The sequence below is a fragment of the Drosophila suzukii genome, chromosome 3, assembly GCF_043229965.1.
Source record: "Drosophila suzukii chromosome 3, CBGP_Dsuzu_IsoJpt1.0, whole genome shotgun sequence".
NCBI classification, from domain to species: domain Eukaryota; kingdom Metazoa; phylum Arthropoda; class Insecta; order Diptera; family Drosophilidae; genus Drosophila; species Drosophila suzukii.
Window position 1 is genome coordinate 87,560,161 of NC_092082.1, and position 20,632 is coordinate 87,580,792.

The 20,632-nt window shown below is 43.0% G+C and overlaps 1 protein-coding gene across 2 annotated transcripts; it reads left to right on the top strand.

Annotated features, from left to right (window-relative positions):
- The first annotated feature begins 447 nt into the window (after positions 1-447).
- Positions 448-20,576, top strand: mbc (myoblast city). 2 transcript variants are annotated; one of them, XM_036818825.3, is made up of 16 exons: positions 448-1,056; positions 8,747-8,858; positions 10,854-11,010; positions 11,076-11,345; positions 11,740-13,042; positions 13,104-13,392; positions 13,462-13,812; positions 13,867-14,041; positions 15,185-15,298; positions 15,912-18,078; positions 18,139-18,370; positions 18,438-18,524; positions 18,748-18,838; positions 18,899-19,069; positions 19,131-19,275; positions 19,335-20,576. In XM_036818825.3, the coding sequence occupies exons 1-16, from the start codon at positions 1,008-1,010 to the stop codon at positions 19,652-19,654; spliced, it is 6,033 nt and encodes a 2,010-aa protein (XP_036674720.3). In that variant the 5' UTR covers positions 448-1,007; the 3' UTR covers positions 19,655-20,576. The 2 variants fall into 2 exon arrangements, with proteins under 2 accessions (XP_036674720.3, XP_036674722.3); XM_036818827.3 differs by lacking the exon at positions 15,185-15,298.
- The last annotated feature ends 56 nt before the right edge of the window (positions 20,577-20,632 follow it).

Here is a 20,632-nt window from a genome sequence, read left to right on the forward strand (position 1 = left end):
TTTAGGATTTGAAAAAGCTTGTTTTTATCAACAACCATATTCCAACTTATGCACACTTAAACTTTAAATACATTTTAAACAGCTTTGGTACAGTGCGACAGTGATTTGATTACCATTTTCTTTTATAAGGAGAATTTGGCAAAATAACTCGCGATGAACATTATTTAAAATATCACGTTCGTCTGTTAGTTGACAGAGCCATGTTATCTTAACCAATGAACATTTCTGTTAAAGACTTAACTTTTGGTGTGACCGCAACTCATAGTCGATTTCCGACCAACTTAAATACGATCACTACGCCAGGTTTGCCTCTGTTAGGTAACAGAGCCAATGTTACCATCGACGGTTAAGGAAAATTTCCCCGCTGTTACCTAGACGACGTGTCGTTTTCGCTGCGTCGGAAAAAGGCCTCGAAAACGGCACCCCCACCACCCCAGAACAACATTCGACAACAAAAACCCAAAAACCTCCCGCCCATTCACAACAAACGGTCGGAACGGAGCGCGTTCTCTGCGCGCTAAATGAATTTACTGTGAGCCCTGCGCGCGAGTGTGAGTGTCGAGTGCGTGTCCATGTGCGGGAGTGTGAGCGGAGATAATTAGCTGAGCGGCAGCGGCCAACTCCCAAATCGAGAACAAAACGAGCGAAAAACAACGCAAAATGCATTAGCGAGCGACAATGGCGCGGAATGCAGGCTTTGTGCAATAGTTATTTGTAGCGAATTGTTGGCAATTCCATCACCGGTGTTTGTCGAAATATACAGCGAAATCTGAGCTGGGGCGAAATGCTGGTGTTGGCGGCATTGTGAAAACGAAATCGAAATCGAAATCTCAACTACGTGTTGCTCTTTTTCGGTTGCCTAATTTGATGTCTTGTTGTTTTTATTTTCGCAAACGAAAGTCCACCGCTTTGCATGTGTGAGTGGTGATCGCGTTCCGCTAGTGTTGGTGGTAAAAGTCGGCGTTGAATCAACAACAACAACCACTCAAAGAAGAAAAGCCTTCAAGATGAGTGTGTGGAGCGATTGCAATGCCAAGCAGGCAGAATTCGGCATTGGTAAGTTGGCAATTAAAGCGATAAATTAGCTAGAATATGGCTAGGCGGGAATGTTTAAACAAAGTGCTTTGTAAACAACCATAAAGGAAAAGTTTATGAACTGTTGGGCGCTCCTTTCCAGAACCCCCCGCTCTCTCTCTCTCTCGTTTCACCGCATGTGTGCCCCCTGCTGCGTTGCTACGGTAAAACTTGTTGCACCTTCTCGCTTGCACACGCGGCTGCTGTTGTTGATCCTCCTCCCTCTCTCTCTCTCTCTGTAATTTCGTTTTTCTTTCCATTTCATCCTGCTCATTCAACACTAGCATAAAATTCTGAGATTTGCTCTTGAAACGAAAACCTGTTTTCTATCGTTCTGTCCCTCTCCCCTGGCTGTCCCTCTCTCACGTGCAACTGCAACACACTCGCAGAAAATGGTGATCGTACACAGAAAGAAATATATTTGATTTTATAGTTTATTAATTTACTTTAAATTCAAGGATCTAAGTGGGATTTTGAATCCGCGTACCTTGACAGATATTATTAAATTAAAATTACTTTTCTGTAAAACTATTTTCCTTTCTGTGTACACTGTGGGACAAATCCCAATTCATTGGCAGTGACCATGAAATATCTAATCGCGACCCGCTTCGAATACGTGTGAATTTTTTATGGCTCCCGCTTTGTTGACCTTTTCACCGCTGATCAATAGATACGACAGGTACAGGGTACAGGTACCACTGATTCAGGTAGACCGAGTGGAACTGGGAATCTGTCACTCGTTAACACTCGAATGGAGCTCCCCAGTGTTTGCACTTGTTATTTACACATGTTTGCCTCTGTCTCTGCCCTTTTTGTGTTTGCGCGTAACTAACTGTCGAAATCGCTGCGAGTACCCGATAATACAGGTGGGGCGTGGCCAGGTGGGCGACGGGTGGTGGGTGGTGGTAAAATGTAATCATCTGCGATAATATTCGGAATATGGGGCGGTAGATAAGTTAGTCGTTGGCATTGAGTGTTGAATTTGGCCTTTGTAATGCGAAAATGTCTTACAGCTGAATATGAGGAATTCCAAAGAAACTCCTTATCAAAGATGCGTTCTTGTCTTATCTCGGTTTTCCATTTTGTTTGCCTTCCTTGGGTTCTTACAAATTTTTAAATTCTAAGCAAATATCGGGCTGTTCCACATTTTTAAAATATGATAAACTTGGGGATTTCTTTGGCAGCTCATCCATTTTGCGTATTATTTTTTAAACACAGCTCGTCAAAGGCGATAGCCATTGAGTAATCGCTTTATCACCTTAAGGGGCTCATTTCTGTTATCGTTTATCGATGCGTGCGTGTGTTTGTGGGTGGCACTCGGCTAAATTTATTTCTGTTGAAGTGCGAGTGAGTGAGCGAGCTATAAAGTTAAGTCCTCTGCCTCCTGCATAGCGGTAGTTGGGGCACACTCACTTGCACATAAAAGATCTGCTGCATATGTATGAACTCCAGTGGAGTGGGCATACTGCAGCTCCCTGCTCACTCACCTCCACGCACAGTGGGATTCGTTTGGAATCACAGCTCGTAAAACGTGTGCTTAAGAGAATAGAAAACTATGCCATAGAACAAAGGTTGGAGTTTACAACCATAACCAAATACAATAAAATAAAATAAATTTATTCATGATTCATTAAGTTTTATTTTGTGAAACACATTGAAATTCAAATTTTTTATATTGTTCAGATTTTAATGTTGTAATAGAATTTAGTAAGCACTAAACAATCTTCAAAAGTTATATCAAACTAGATGAGATACTTGTCCCACCGTGCTCCTTCTGGCTTTGATGATTTGTCTGTCTGTCGACCAAGTTAGAAGTTTGCCTGCGGTGACATCTTCACTTCCTTGCTGCACTACTCCACTGTTCATTGCCTCTAGTTGGTGTGCACCTGCAGCGTGCCCCCTTTCCCCCACACACTCGCTTTTATTTACTCACTCCATGCAGATGCATTCTACAGCTACATTTGAATAGCAAAAACAACAAGGGCGTTAATAATAAATACAACAACTTCAAATGAGGGGAAGAGCTCCAAAAGTAAACGTAAAACTTAATGAGGCCTGAGAGCAGTGAAAAGTGAAGTCGAAACTCAAACAGGAAGAATCAAAAGAGATGGGAAAGGGGGGCCTAGTTGATTTGGTTTCTGATTTCAGAGTCTGGGTTTTCTCAATTTAATTAAAATTTTCCAGCTCGTCGGAGTTCGAGTTGCATGAAATGCCTTTTGATTTTCATAATTTCAAAGGAAAGCCTTTTTTCCGCTGCCTTTTCCACACACCAAGTGAAAACTTAAATCAAATTTGGTAGCGAGCCGAAAAGTTATTCTCAGATTTCTAACTTAATAAGGGAGTACTATCGTACTGCACTCGGGTTTTCAGAAAAATTCTATAACTTTGTTATTGATTTTGTAAAGTTTATTTATAAATGTAAAATGAACCAGCCCCTTATATTACTTTAAGAAAATAAACCCTAGAACTTGAGAACTTACCCTGTAATAAGATTATATCTTTGGAGTTTGGCCCTCTATAATTTCGAAGATAAACAAGATATTGTTACGCAACCGAATAAGGTTCCCCCGATTCTTGTTATCATCGGGCAGATGCCCTTCCTCCGGGGCGGCTGCATAATTGTTTGCGCTGCTGACTCAGATCAGGGAACACTCATCCCCCGGACTTTGCCCTCACATACCATCCTCCGACTCCGAATAGTTGAGCAACCGCTCAAGTGAGTTGCTCATCCACTTGGGATTCTGATTCCACTTGGATCACCACCCCAGGAACCCTCCACTATCAGAGTGCCTCCCCCTGCTGCCGCCGGCGAATCTCCGCTTTCCATTTCGCAATCAAAATGGAAACTCAATCGCAATCCCCACCCCGGCATGCAACTATCCCACCCCCAGTCGAAGATTGCCAATGTCGGAGATTGTCGCATCTTTGGTTTCCCTTCTATGCTAATTGACCGAACTGCAATCTTCGATTGCTCTTGGAAATTGCTTAATTAAACATAAATTGCTTGCCGCAAAGAGCAGTTATGGGGATCGAATTCGATCGGGGAAAGTGGACAGGGGAACGAGCAGCGGGTTGAGGGAGGTGGCCGCGTCATTGGGGCACAGTGCGTCATCCGGTGTCAGTGGAAACTGGTTTCAGCTGCTCAAGAAACGTGAGCTAACGTTACAAAGGTTACCAGGTTCCATTGAAATGTTTTTCACAGGAGGGCTTTGATCGAGTTTTATCAAGCATTTGGTTGTCAGTAAAATAAATCTTTTTATACGTCACTAGCAAATATCTTTACGACGATGGCTTTTCTATTTGCTAAATTTGCTTTTTTTTTAGATAGCTAGGTGTATAGATTATTTTTAACGATGGGTCTCTCTGCTCTATTTATTTCAGAAATATCTATGTACAAGAAAACGGCCCCATAATTATTTTGAGGAAAAATTCTTCCCTATCCAAGCAGTTAACCTTACTTGTTCAAAAAGTCATAAAACCAATTTTAGATTGCTTTTAAGTGATTTTCTCAGATGTCCCAAATGGGTCAAGTTTGTGTTTACATTTCCTCTTTTTGTCTTTTGTTGCTCCGCAATTTTTTATGGCTCTGCTCCGTAATAATAACGTTCTTTTTTATCAACATTCTTTTTGTTTGGATTCTAATTCTAATTTGTTTCTGGATACTTTTTACGACCGCAGCGACATTAACCGTAACTGTCAACGGCCAAGACGCTCAAAGCGGTTGCGCAAGTATTTTTATGAATTTATGTTCCATCAAATATTATCTAGGAGTCCAAGATGGTGGGGGCTGTGTAGGGTTCGCTTGTCCGTGCCACAGGTATGCGGTACACTTTCGGTATCGGGTTTACCCAATTTGTTGGTGAATAATTTCTTTTTGGCAAGCCCAAAAAATGTCGGAAATAGGGAGATGGGGAATATTTAACTTAAGATTGTATACCATAGCCATCGCGTTCCGGTTGGTAGTGGAATAATATATTTAAATTATAGTTATTCGACTTCAATTAAATACGCTATATTATGCGATACTCAATAAATTCGTTTAAAGATCAAATCAGATCGCATCAGATCAGATTAACAACGTAAATGTTCCATTTTCAATCTATTTTGGGTTAGGTTCCACTATCTTATTCAAAAATATATACTATCAATGCGCAATAAACAAAATTTTTATTTTGCATGTACTGCAATGTATCCAATATAATTAGTTTACAGTACCTAATTATAAATTCCTCCCAACGTCTTCAATTAGCCGCATATGTATCTGTCGAGCACTTGAAATTATTCAAAATAAACAATAGAACTCCCATCGCGCACTCCCCCGCTCTGTACACACAAGTGTTGAAGTTTTTTATCCATATTAATCTCACCTCACCCCGTTTTAGAGATCTTCTCTACCAATTGTAATTAGTCAATGCCAGAGCATCTTAACCAACGAGAATCATTATAATTAACCCTCCAAACTGTTCCCCAGGCTTTGGGCAATTAAAAACGTATATATAGGAAAGTGTATATATAGAAAACGCTTTGAGGCTTAGCTCATAATACCCGAATACCCCGAGCGATAGAGAGCGTCAAACAAACCAGCTTCTATATAGGAAAACAAAACAAAAAACCCAATTGCCTTAATGTGTGGAGAGAATTTGCATATGTGTATGATCATATATAGCCATAAAGAATCTTCTCTGAGCCGCGTGCTATTCAAGCCACAGATTTTGGAATAAGCCAAGTTGTGGCTGTCGTTGTCACGTTGTTGTAGTTTTTGTTTAACTTTTTTTCACTGTCCAGTCACCAGTCACGACGCCCAACTTCGACACCAATTGATGACGAAGCGCCTCAACTGCGGTTCATTTTATATATTCACGTTGCTTTATGGACTGCGATTTATTATTGTTTTGCCTCTTGCTTTTATCTAGCTTTTAGCAAACTATAAACCGAAAGGGGTTTTGCTTGGTCGGAGGAATAGGCACACTTTGTTCACGTGCTGGGGGGCACTTCGACATCTCCCTTTTCCAGGTGCAGCTGCATTCGTTGGGGCTCTACATGGAAAAAAAAATGGGATTAATGTTAAAATGATTATATCATTAAAGTTATGGTAATCTGCTAAAATCGGTATTCAAAACAAGAAATATATATGTCCCCCAAAAAGATTATATAAAATGTACTTGAACTGATCGTAGAACTTATTATATCTGTTTTTTCCCTGTGCATTTCTAAATATAAGTCCGGGCATTGTACATATTTTGTTTGGTTTACCTGGCTGACTGTTGAGTGCCCACTGTTTTCAGTTTTCTACATGGATCCGAACCCTTTTTCCTTCTCACTACCATTCAGCCGTGACTGCCCCTTCTACGATCTCTGGTATTTATAGCCGAACAACTTGTGCATTTCATTATTTATGATTGTTTCCGTTAGTCAACAAGTTTGTCGCTGCAGCAGAGAAAAGGGTCTTGGGATAGGCTTTGTTTTGCTTATCGGCAAACTGGAGGAAAGGAAATGGGCTCGATTTAATGACGTTTTTGATCGTTCCTGAACTCAACCCCCTCACAGGTTCTGTGGGGCTTTATAGGTGTGCCGTTCCCAGTGACTGATTGCTTGACCGCAGCAGCGCCGTTGGCGTAGGCGTCGCCATCGGATGATTCATTGCCATTTCCGAGTATTAACTTGCGCATAAGTAGCTTCCAGAAGTGGAAATAAGTGGATTTCCTTTAATCACGCATTGGTTATTATAAATAAATCCACTAAGTTCGATAAGTCTGCATTATATCTATGTATTTACGCACTTCCCAAGTAACTTTCGCAGCCGGGAAAGCTCTTCTGAAGAGGCCCGCTCAACTGGTTTTCGCAATTGACCCAGTCCCACTCCAAGTTAACTTTCCACGCAATTGGACAGACGAAATAAAATGCAAAGCGCAAAAAAGTAACAGATAAACAGTATTTTACACCTACGTTTGCGGGCAAAATAATAGGAGTGAAAGTAATTATTATATATTTTTAAGGGTGTTTATTTGGTATTTCAGCAAACATATTGTTTATCACTTGTCTACATAAAAAGCGTGAAATTTAAAAAATGTTTCGCGATTTCTTAAGCATCCTCATGGGAACTATCCCAAAACGTTATGCACGCACATTTTTAATGGGTTTTTATAATCGACTTTACAGTTTCAATTTATTCGCAAAATGGACATTTTTGGGTTTAAGGGCTGGGGTTCGGAAGCCATTATTTTGACCTCTGTTGTGGGGGCACAACAGCAGCGGCAATGAATACCTTTTGCGAATTGTTGCCGCTGTCGCTCTTAATGGGCTGTGGAGGTCGTTCTCGCTTGTTATGCTTTCCATAGAGATCGGGCAGCGCGAACATCGCGAGCATCGGTCATTGGACCGTATCCCACTCCGGTGCTCCGGTGCTCCCCTTCTGTTACGCAGTCGCCATCGGCACTTCCAATTCCTCCACCACCACCACATCACCATCACCACCCGGAGCGTGCCACGCGAAGGCGGCTCAACTTGGATTTGGTATCTTTTGTGCTTGACTGCGGCGTGTTGGGCTTGTATTTTTTATGGGGGGTGCACAACTATATGTATTGCATATATGTTGTGTTGCTTATATCTTATAACTTGCACTATCAAGGCAAGAAGGAAGTTTGTCGGCGACGATAGAGACCCGCCGGTTGTATTATGTCCCATTATGTCTCATGTGGGGAAAACAGAAACCACTACTCCTAAGGGAGTCATTGTTATGGGGTTTTATAAGATGATTTGATTAAATTTTAAGCAGCACCGAGCACTGGAGTGTTGCAGCGAAAATTTACTTCATGTCTTAATTGCCTATTTGCTAATTTTTTATTACTTGTAGCCATGAGCTCAAAATTTCACTTAGGAGTAGTAATTATTACTGGCAACTGTAAGGTAAACATTTTCCTTAAGTAACTAACTGAAAATATTTCTAAGAAAATATAGGCTTAAAGAGAAAAAGGTAAAAATACGTTCGATTCGCAACTCTTAAAAATTATTCTAAACTCTAAAAAAATATATTTTAAATTTAATATTATAACACTTCTTAGATTGGGATGTATCTTTGTCTATCATTCCCAAGTTATATTTCTTGACCAATCCATTGCATTTCTTTTGCGACTTAATAAAAATTAGTTCACTTATCTAAAAAATAGGAACGGATTCCGGGATGCCAAGTTATATTTCCGACTTCTTGGTGCGATATCATGGTTCATTTCCTATGCAAGTGCGTCATTTGCAGTGCCCGTCAGACATCCAATTCTTATCGACAGTCGGGTTTCGAGGAAGTTGCCCAAAGCCAGACTTAGTTTTTAAGTTAGATCTCACGTATGAAATGAAATGGTTGCAAAAGCGGGCAGAAGAAGGGGATTTGGATTCTGGTGGGATGCTGGGGGTGAAACGCTGGGTTTATCAAATATCCCATCCGCTCGGGTGCACAGATAGCGGCAACCCAGTTTCCGATGATCAGCGCCGTCCCCCTCATGACGGAATGGGCTAATTGATAACCTTCCGCTCCCGTTTATTCGCGTTGATTTCGCTGTGATTTCGCTCAGTTCGCAGCGGCTGACAACTGGAAAAGGTGCTCTAGGCAAAGCTCCCTACACATCCGAATTATATATATTTCGTTTTATACTAATTTTTCAACATATCTTCCTTTCAGCCAAGTGCAATTTCGACCAGGAGACGAAGCCACATCGTCTCAATCTGGATGTGGGCGATGCTGTCATAATTCTTAAGGAGACCACCCATTGGTACTACGGCTACAGGCAAAAGTAAGTAGTTATGTAAAATATTAGACAACGGGCGACAAAATATTAGAACTGCTTGTTAAAAACTTAACCAATTTGAATATAGTAGTATAGATAGACGAAACTTCCCCATAAGCTTTACCCAATTAACATAATCTTTACAAGACCTATCCAAAACAATACTCTAGACAACCTGCAACTCACAAGACTCCACTAATTCCCCTGTAAACTATGCACTGCTATTATTCCGATCGGTGTAGCTTGTCTAATCAAGCAATCTGCTAGATCTTTTCCCCTGACTTTCACTGCAATCTCGTTTGTCTAATGCATATGCATGAGGCTGTTGGGGAAACATCCCAGCCATTAGCGGACAAAAAAGCAGCAGACAATCGACAGACTGAAGAAAATCCAGCAGCGGCCAAAGTTCAGAAGCGGAAATGCTTGAAACAGATATTTCACAGGCAGCGTGAGGCAATCGTAAATCAGGTACACAGGCGCCGCCCATTTGGTTGTTGGGCCTTTGTTTACTCCTCAAGATGCCCGGGAATTCCGGGGAATCTGTGCCAGCACTCCTCCTCTTGCCCAACGCTCCTTTATCCTTTACTCCGAAACAGATGCCACCATGTGGCTGACTGCCAAAGTTGCATGCCACATCCGTTGAAGAAGAGATAAAGTTTTCTTTTCCCATACCACCATTCAATATTTATACATGGTTTGACCCTTTTGCTGCCGTTGGGTTTGTTTGGGTTTCTTTTTATTTTTCTTGTATCTCTCTTTTGGTTTTTATCTGGAGACGGCTGACCATGTCTTATCAAGAATGAAAAAGAACGAGGAAAACCAGAAGAGAACGCCATCCGAATTGACGGAGCTGACCTTTTTCCATATTTCTGCTGACCCAAACAACCCCATCCCAAGTGGAACCAAAGATTCCGTGGCCAGACATCTCGGATGGCAGAGTAAATACAACGGGTAGCAAAGAAAGTAAATAAATAAAAGCACGAATTCCCCGATCACAGTGATGCGTGCCTAAGAAAACCAGTTCAAGACCAGAATGTGTGGCGTTAATTTGCCTTAATTGCGTAGAATATTTCCCACACATCACTGTGCGTTTATCATCAGGCAATAAAAAGAAATTCAATATGCTGATAACCTCTTCGGCCCGAATTTCTATGTGTTTTCGGCTCTGCCTATTTTTGTTTATATTAAAATATCAATTTTAATTGTGCATTTTCTCACGATTTTAAAGCGTAAATATTAAATTTAACGAGCCTTCTGTGTCGGCCACTGAAAATCAATTTAAAATGGTTAATCAATTTGAAGGTTGCTCAGTAAGTCAGATACCTGAACCAAAAACCGGGGTTCAGGGACCTCAAAAGAGGGTAGGGGGTAGTTGGGGAAGTGGGCTGCTGATTCCATAAGTGATGAATGCCTCGAGCAATTAAAGCGGCCACCCCGCATGTCAAGCGGCGAATTGAGCCAAATTAAAGCATTCCATTTCATCCGACAGTGTCACACTTTGAGCGCACTTCCTCTGCAGACTGGCAGACACTGAAAAATATCATATATAAGATAATATATTATGGAGTATTTATTGTGGATACTACATATAAAGGGGGTATTTAATTTTGACGTAGTAATTATTTTTAGTATTTATTATTCTTGGCATTGTTCTTGAAAAAAAGGGTAAGTCATCAGATCTTTCAGAAATCCACATGACTTTCCTTTTCCGAAGTGCACGCTTCCCAGTGCCTCAAGTTCCCCTATCGCCTGGCTTTGGTTGGGTAATTCATCAGCCGCAATGGCTGTTGAATTGTGTCATATATGTAAATATGAAGTGTCCACAGTAAAGCGTCGTTTGTGAGGCCTATTACTTAACTGAACAGATAGGGAAACCGCATACTCAGCTTTCACTGTGACGTTTGTAAGCCACGGAGTGGCAATTTGTTCTTTTGTGTTGCATCCCATGTGCATGGCACATTTTAATAACTCACCCTCTTATTTTTCCCCATATTATTTCAGAGCAAAGGAAACACGCGGCATATTTCCCAAGAGTTATATACACTTATGCGAATATAATATTGTGAATGGGGAGTACTGCATCCAGCGCACTGATATTGTGGAGGAGATCACAAAAGTGCTCCTCGAGTGGGGTTCCATAGCCAAGAATTACTTTCTGGTGAGCTCGGAAATTATTCATAATTATGATTCAGTCTTTAATCACTTTATATATTCTAATTTTAGACCACAAATCCTAATTTTTCAAAAATTCGGGGAAAAATGAACGAACTTAATAATAACAGGGCGGCCCTGATCTCCGGCAATCTTCCACTGGACGAAGTGCGAAAGGTGAAGCTGCTGGCCACCAACCAGATCGATACTGGCAACAAGCTCCTCGGCCTGGACATGGTGGTGCGGGATGAGAGCGGCGACATCTTGGACACCAATGCCATTTGCACCACCGAGCTGTACGAGCAGCATATGCAAGCTGTTCACCGCATCGACAAGGCCAATGTGAGTGTCTAGAACTTCAGCAGAAAAACTATATGTGTCAGCTATAAATTCAAGTTCAGGTCATAAAAGAAATGTATAATTTTGTTTGTTTCTTCAACTTTATTGGAATTGCAAGAGTTATTTATAGAACGTATATGATATTATGCACTAGAACTAGGGGATTTTACATTCTACTCCTATCTAAAAAGTATAGTTATAAATGTGTCACTTCATATTGTAAACTATTCATTCGATAATAAGTTTCACATAAGCTTTTATAAATGTTGTTTACTATTTTTATACGATGATTCATGTTTGATTTCATTCTTTTTCTCTTTTTTATAAAAGTTAGTAAGTACATAAAATAAGGAAAACAAAAAAGTATTAATCCCATTTCCATTGATCCACCCTCTAGCGCCTATCCAGCGAGCGGGGAACAACACGAACCCCCAACAAGTACTCGCACAACATCCTGCTGCACGTAAACGCCTTCGTGTGCAAGTTCCAGGAGGATTCGGACCTGCTCTTCACGCTTTTCGACGGCGAGACGCACAAACCCATCAGCGAGAACTATGTGGTCAAGTGGTCACGTACAGGTATCGCCCGTGATATCGACCAGATCGACAATAACCGCGTGCTGTTCACGGATCTCAGTAAAAGCGATCTGGCAATCGCCAAAATGTACCTGGTGTGCTACGCCATCCGCATCGGTTCTATGGAGTTCAAGGATTCGGCAGAGTCCAAGCGGACCAGCATGAGCATTGCCAACAGCATGCTGAACGCCTCGAGTCGCAAGGCCTCCCAGCTGTCGGTGAGCTCCAGTGGATCGTCCAGCAGCAATGGAGAATACATCATCCGACGACCGTTTGGAGTGGCCTGCAAGGATCTGACGCCCTTCATCAACAAGTCGGACGACTTCCGCGGCAACATAGACTTGCCCTTCATCATGTGCGAGAAGGATACGCTGGACGGCACTCTGCGTAAGCTAATAGCCAACAAGGACATCGGCAAGATAGACTCCAAGATGGCTGTGACCATCGAGGTGCTGCGAGGCGACATCAAGCAGATCAAGGAGGAATTCCCACGACTGATGCACACAAACGTGCCGGTAGCCCGCAAGATGGGATTCCCGGAAGTTATACTGCCCGGCGATGTGCGAAATGATCTGTACCTCACGATCTGCAGCGGAGAGTTTTCCCGCATTGCCAAAACATCGGAGAAGAACGTGGAGGTGTCGGTGTGCGTGGCCAATGAGCAGGGATACCTCATGCCCGGCGTGCTGAGCATCGGAGCAGGACATCATCCCATTGACGAGTACAAGTCGGTGGTGTACTACCACGATGACAAGCCCAAGTGGCAGGAGACCTTCAAGATTCATGTGCCCATCGAGGACTTTAAACAATGTCACCTGCGCTTTGTGCTCAAGCACCGCAGCAGCAACGAGCAAAAGGATCGTACCGAGAAACCCTTTGCTCTGTCTTATGTGCGTCTTATGCAGGCCAACGGCACGACCATTACACAAGGTCAACACATTCTCGCCGTTTACAAGATCGACCACAAAAAGTACGACAAAACAGTGGCCAATTCTTATTTGGAGCTTCCAGCCTCGGTAGCTGAGTTGCAGGGCGCGAAACCTTCCATCAGCGGACTCACGCTTCTGCCAAAGGATCAACTGTCCATCGGGGTCAACCTGTGCAGCACCAAGCTCACGCAGAGCGGTAAGTTAGGTCGTTACATTACCTATTGAACAATTAATCTTATAAATACATTTACTTACAGTGAGCTTGCTGGGACTTCTGAATTGGTCCGCCCATAAGGAGACGCTGGAACAGTCCCTTAACGCCCTGACAACGGTTCCTGGCGAGGAGGTAGTGAAATTCCTGCAAGACATACTTGATGCTTTGTTCAACATTCTGGTGGAGAATGACCATCCCGAGAAATACGATCAGCTTGTCTTCATGAGCATTATACATTTAATTGAAACCGTGTCTGATCTCAAGTACCAACACTTTCTCACTGTTCTCGATGTGTACATCAATGAAAGCTTCTCATTTACTCTGGCTTATACGTAAGTAATATATATTATAGGGTTTATAAATTTCAAATCCTTTCTTAACTTGCTTTTTCCAATGATTAGCAAACTGATGGATGTGCTGCAAAAGAATATTAGCGAAGCCATTACCCCGAAAGAAAAGTCTGCTGATGGCAATGATCTGGAGGAGAGCGTGGAGGTGCGGCGTCTGTACAAGACCACTCGTTACCTTCACTACGTGATGAAGTTCGTGATTCGATCGAGGGTGCTCTATGCCGAGATGAACTGCAACACGGACTATGTGGACTTTGCCACCCGACTGCAGGAACTCCTTCGCATGTTCATCGACATGATTGGCTGTCCGAGCAATCTGCTTAAGTCGGAGGGAGCGCTGCTCAAAAACCTGCACATTATAGCCACGGATCTTATGCAGGTCTTCGATCAAGTGCGATTGAGGTGGGATCAAAGTATAGATAACTTAATTCCAGAGACTAACTAGTATTTTAACAGTGTTTCCATTGTGGAGATCCTTGAGAAATTCCCACCGCGTCGGCTAACCCAGTCGAAGATGGGCTGCATCAAGGACTTTGTGGAGACCAAGCTCTTCACCCTGCCCAAGTGTCGGGCCATCTTACTGCCCGTGTTCTGCAAGCACATCAAGGATCACCTCGACAGCAAGGAGGAGGTAAGTGTTTGGGCAGTAACAGCATTGCGTGTGCCACTAATTTATCATTTGGGAAATGCATTTTGTTCTTAATCCAATGCATCGTCTTTGAAAATTGTCTTGTGAATGCACCGACGAGACGCAAAATTAAAACATAACCCAACACATGATCAAGTCAAGTCAGTTCTGAAAGTAACTAACTAAAATGAAACTTAAAATAATTTTCCTTACATAATGGCTTTATAAGACATTAACATATACAGATCTAATGTTGCTTACAACAAACATCACTCTTTGGAGATGCCTGTAACCTCCAATTAACTAATTTAATAAATACAATTCCATTTATTACATACATAATACTATAGGTTATTAAATACTTTGGTCATCTTTTATAAAAGAGTATTTTTTCTTGACATGTGACTTGTCTTAATTTTGCTCAGTTCCGTTTTGAACTATTTAGTAACTAGTTAAGAGTCGAGTCTTGCAAGCTATGTTTAGTTAGTGTTAAGCATGTTGCATTCGCTTTCTATTATAAAAATGTTTAGCATGTGAATTGGCAATTTCAATTGCTATGTGTCTTGTGTCCTAGTTTTAGATAAATGTTTTGTCCACGTCCTAGCGTTAAGCACCATATAAACGATTGTACAATGTAGTGAATTAGCCATGATATGTCCACGTTAGCTCCGTGTTAGTTAGCGATCTTCCTGTGTGTGTCTATAGCGAGATTACCTCTGTATCTACCATGGGGCGTAGCGAACTCATATAAATGTTATGTAAGCATTCCACCGACGTGTTTAGTTTGGCCATTAGTATTGCACCCTCTCACAAACGTCATCGTCATAGTTAGAAAGCAATTTGCATTTGGCAGCTCATCAAAGCACTATTCAAATCACATCAACCACCTGGGAACAGTAAACACACCTCAACCACACAACACACCCACCCAAATCCAAATATGAATGTGTGATCTCTCCTCACCGGCACCTAATTATTCAGCTATACCTATCTGTCTGTACCTCTTCTCTAATTCCATTATCATTAAATGTTTTTCGTATAATATTTCAAAAACCAAATCGAATTCTTATTCACGCACAACCCAACCTATGTGTTGTTATCGTTTTTCTGTCGTTGCCACCGCAATTGCCTTGTACAAAAAACTAGGGAGACTCGAAAACCGATATCTGGCAGCAAGAAAAGAATCTTTCGAAAGCCGCTAAAGTGCTTGGACAGAAAAAATCCCAACTGCACACTTGTGATACGACTGCCAACAAAAAGGTAAAGGAAATAAGTCTCTCATCTTGAACTCTCTCAGTCAGGTCAGCCCAAATCCCTGTGATCACTGATCAGCATCGAAACTCTTGATTTGTTACCCCTACCCCAAATGTTATGTATTATTATCATGTGTACCGCCTAAGATCTTTTTGTTCTGCCGTTAAGCTTGCAGCTAACTGGTCAGGGTTATTTGCTCCAAAGGCTTTTCAAGCTTTATGCTATCGATGGCGAGAAAGTTTAACCAGCTCCTAAGTTTTCCCGCCATCGATTCCCGCTAAGTTAGGCTTAAGTTGTTCCAGCTTTTTGCAATGCAATGTTAAATGGTTTCGTGTTTTTTTTATACCTGCAACGTTTCTATGTTAATTTTAATTAAATTAAACACTAACGTTAACGTTTTCCTGTGAAGCCCAGTCAGAGAGTAAGAAGAGCCCAAGAAAGAGCTCTCAAAAGATAGATTTACTCAGCAAGTCCAGTTTACGATTTCAATCCTAAGTGTTCAATAAAAATATTCCAAGTTTACTTGGATTGAAAAAAATAACTCGGCTTGATGATCCCTTAAGAAAACCTCCCTCATTCCCATCACGACCTTTGTTAATATGTAACTTTTAATCGTTAGATTGCCGAGTGCATCAACATCATGAACAACATACTGAAACTTCTGTTCCGGTCGGATGTGGGCGCCACGCACAATGACATTCGGGACATAATGATCATCCTGTTCCGCACCGTGATGAAGGCAGCCCACTCCCTGGATAGGGATACGGGATTGGTGGGCAAGTTCTTTGCCATCATGCTGGGAATCCTGCAGCGCATGGACGCCCAGCACTACGAGTACTTTGTGAAGGACCTGCATCAGCGAGGGGAGCTAAAGCACTTTGTCGTAGAGATCCTTCTCGTATTCGAGGAGCTGGTGTCTCCACATCAGAAGGCGGTGTTCCCGCGCGATTGGATGGACATGATTATGCACCAGAACACCGTGATCCTGGGAGCTCTGAAGCACTTGACCGTGGTGATCACGGACTACTTCCTCTGCCCATTCGAGAAGCAAATCTGGTCGAATTTCTTTCAGTGTTCCATCGCCTTCCTGGTGCAATCTCCGCTGCAGTTGAATGATTTCAACGATAACAAGCGGCAAATTGTGTTCGCACGATATCGCGACATTCGCAAGGATACAGCCATGGAGATCAGGAAGATGTGGTTCCAGCTGGGGCAGCACAAACCCAAGTTCGTGCCGCAGTTGGTGGAGCCCATACTGGAGATGAGCATGATACCGGAGAAGGAGCTGCGCCAGGAGACCATCCCCATATTCTTCGACATGATGCAGTGCGAGTACTATAGCTCCCGTCTGGAGCAGGAAAGCTATGGCGATACCAAGTTCAATAACACTCATCACAAAGGAAATTTCTCCGATTTCAAGACAGCTATGATTGAGAAGTTGGACATTCTAATTGGAGCTGGCAAGGGCGATGCCGAGTACAAGGTTCTCTTCGAGAAAATCATGATGGAGCGCTGTGCTGCTCACAATACATTAAATGTGGATGGCACCGCGTTTGTGCAGATGGTTACCAGGCTGATGGACAAGCTGCTGGAGTACCGCTTCATTATCCAGGACGAGAGCAAGGAGAATCGTATGGCCTGCACCTTCTCGCTGTTGCAGTTCTACTCGGAGGTCGATCTTAAGGAGATGTACATCCGGTATGTGTACAAGCTGTGCGCCCTGCACATGGAGTTTGAGAACTACACCGAGGCTGCCTTCACGCTCAAGCTGCACACGGAACTGCTGCGCTGGACAGACACGGATCTGTCACACCAGCTGCGCAGCTACCGGCACAGCAACTGCCGCACCCACCGCCAGTTGAAGGAGGCACTCTACTTCGAGATCATGGAGTACTTCGACAAGGGCAAACAGTGGGAGTGCGCCATCGACATGTGCCGGGTGCTGGCCCGCCAGTACGAGGAGGAGATCTTCGACTACCTCAAGCTGGCGGAGCTGCTGAATCGTATGGCGTTGTTCTATGAGAAGATCATCAAGGAGCTTCGCCACAACTCCGAGTATTTCCGAGTATGCTTCTATGGGCGGGGATTCCCGCGCTTCCTGCAGAATCGCGTCTACATCTTCCGTGGCAAGGAGTACGAGCGGCACAGTGACTTCTGCGCCCGTATGCTAGTGCAGCATCCCCAGGCCGAGCTCATGCAAACGCTGGAGGCTCCGGGCGAGGATATCACCAATAGCGATGGCCAGTACATCCAGGTGAACAAGGTGGAGCCGATAATGGGTCAGGCATTTAACAAATTCAACGATAAGATCATCAACAACGAAATCGTCAAGTATTTTACCGCCAACAACGTGCAGAAATTCCAGTTTTCACGTCCATTCCGGGACAGCATCAATGGCGGAGACAGGGATGATGTTCGGAATCTGTGGCTGGAGCGCACTGAGTTGCTCATCCGTTTCCCTCTGCCGGGCATTCTGCGCTGGTTCCCCGTCATCGAGACCAACACCTTTAAGATCTCTCCCCTGGAGCGGGCGGTTGAAATTATGAAGGACACGAACCGGGACATTCGGCAGCTGGTGATCCTGCACAAGAGTGACGAGAGTCTGCATATCAATCCACTGAGCATGAAACTGAACGGCATTGTGGATCCTGCGGTGATGGGTGGCTTTGCCAAGTACGAGGAGGCCTTCCTAACCGACGATTATCTAGAGCAGAACCCAGACGACAAGGAGCTGGTGGAGGAGCTCAAGGAACTGATTGCCAATCAAATTCCGCTGCTGGAGATAGGTAAGCTATAAAATAAAAGGAAAGGGTTCAAAGATTTAAGACCATTTTTATCCCACACAGCTATTCAGCTCCACCGCATGCGTGCTCCGGACAGTCTGAAAGCGCTACAAGAGCACCTGGAAGGCTGCTTCGCCGACATGCAGCAGCACGTGGAACTGCGCTACGGTCGCAAGTCGTGCGACCTGAAATTTGAAAGAGATTCGGTGGTGATGCGTCGCCCGAACTTCTTCCTGCCGCCTCTCTTCGATGGCAGCAACAATCGCCACTCGGAAACCAGCATGGGATCCTCAGAGTAAGTCATCATAGCTTTCTGCTTAAGGTGGTGTCTCATGCCGTTTCATTTTCATTCCCATTTGCAGTAGCGGCCTGTCGAAGTCAACATTTCTGCCGCGGCCACAAACCAATTCCATTAAGAATCCATTCTCCGGCTTGAGTTTCAACCCTAGGTGAGTGCCATATATGATCCCGATTTGTTTGGAATGCTCTTCCTAACCATAACCTTTTTAACTCTTTCTTCACACTAACTGCTGGCATTTAGTTTGAGACTCTAACATTATTTTGATTTTGGTTGATTTTTAAATTGCATTTTCCTTTCCTTTCGTTTTGTTTCATTAAATTCGTTCTGTTGCTTATCATCTACGCTTACTTTGCCCATGCCACCATGTGCAGACCCAGTTTGGGCCACTCGCCGAGCATCAAGAGCAACAAGAGCAAGGACAAGACACCCAGCAAGCGGCGCAATAAGGATGGAAAGGTGAAGGTAAGCGGTTTGACATGACTTTGCCTTGAAACCTTACTAAAAGCTATTTTAAACCCACAGGAGCGTGAAGCCCACAGCCTGTCCAGCAGTCAGTGGTATACACCACCATTGTCCACCATAACATCAACGCCTGAGAAGGAGATCAACACATCCATAGCTTCGCTAGCCAGTACATCTAATAGTTCTCTGAGTGGTCCCAAGACTCCAGATCCTCATGTCCTCACAGAGGAGGTTGGTTTATAGTATATTGATTGTCATTTTATTATCTAACCTTTGGTTTTCTTTATAACAGCTTACACCCAAGCGACCTTTGCGTTCTGAAATGGAGAAAGAACGTCGACTTTCTCGTCCTGCCAGCATTGCCACGCCAACGGCCACTATCAAGAATTTCCCCGACACGCGTTCGCTGTCCGAGAGCAGCAATCGTAACTCTGTTGGTAAGTGTTAATCTATATATTTAAAGTACATGGCTTAATAGATATAAATTGTCACGCAGAAACTACAGATTCCACATCCGAGGAGGACATTCGGCCGCCACCATTGCCCGCCAAGGCACGCGACTCCACGGACTTCACTAGCCTGTCGCAGAACATGGATTGGACGCCGAATGGTTATGCGATGCTTAGTACCATTAGCAACACCAGCAGCAGCAGCATGAGCACCACCTCGACCCTGACGAAGACCAGTATTACGAACACCACGTACGAGTATTTGGAGACCACGAACTTCAGTTTGGTGGGTGCCGTCGATGGAAACAAACCGCGTCCGCCGACGCCGCCACCGAAGCCATCGCGCCACAGCAAACACATTCCATAGGGTAGCAAGGGGCGAGATTGAATCCCCAAGAGCTTCCAGTGCAGCGCCATAAATGTTCAAACGTTGTCGAGTGCCAAATATTCCTGTTACTACATGTGTAGCCGGCCATCGAGCCGCCTGCAAACGCAGCCACAAAAACAGCAACGACCTTTGCCTCAACCTATCGACCGCCTGTCTACCAAATCAAGTGTCTTAAAAAACGATCGCATTAGCCTGTAACATTCAGATTTCCGATAACTATATGTTTAAGTGTTTGGTTACGTTTTAATGATATTATGTTGAACATGTCATTTTCGTTTAGTTAAGAGATTTGTCGTGTAATTTGATTCCCTTGTTGGGAACCCAACTGCTTGTCTTCCACAAGTACTAATTAATGTTGTACACATGTGTGTTGTACCTTACATATATACAATTAGGTGTAAGCTTAAATCAGCAATTCGAAGAACTTTGTACGTCTCTTATGCAAACAAGTGCCACAGTCTATATGCAATAGCAATTAACATACACGAACCCCACGACCATAACTTCGATTTTACGAACAAGCAAAATGGTTTTAGCACAAATTTACTAACGAGTCAATTACGAAACACTAATGTGAAACGAAATCTTGCATGCTACAATTTTAAACATTTTTTGAAGAACGCATAACTATTTACACTGTTTTTTATACGATTCAGTATAGCCATAATGTAGAGGAAATAAATGTTGAGATTTATTCGTTAAGCTTATATAAATATTATATATAAACGAACTACTTGCACTGAAACCATACGGCGCAATTATTTTAACGAACCTGAGTTTAAATATTTAATTTTAGCCAAAATCGTTGTTTAATTTTGTTTTTAATGGATTCTGTGTAATTTTCGATCTGTGTATCGGCCAAAGATTAAGCAATAATAAAATATAATTAAGCATGTAACAACCATGATTTCATTATATTAACTGGGGGAGTTTAAAAAAACCAGGAAACAAAGAAAA

Bases quoted from the DNA above. Each gene is read 5' to 3' on its own strand.
- mbc (XM_036818825.3), top strand. From the start codon at position 1,008: ATGAGTGTGTGGAGCGATTGCAATGCCAAGCAGGCAGAATTCGGCATT. The intron at 1,057-8,746 runs GTAAGTTGGCAA...TCTTCCTTTCAG, and splicing joins GCAGGCAGAATTCGGCATTG to CCAAGTGCAATTTCGACCAG. The intron at 18,839-18,898 runs GTAAGCGGTTTG...TTAAACCCACAG, and splicing joins ATAAGGATGGAAAGGTGAAG to GAGCGTGAAGCCCACAGCCT.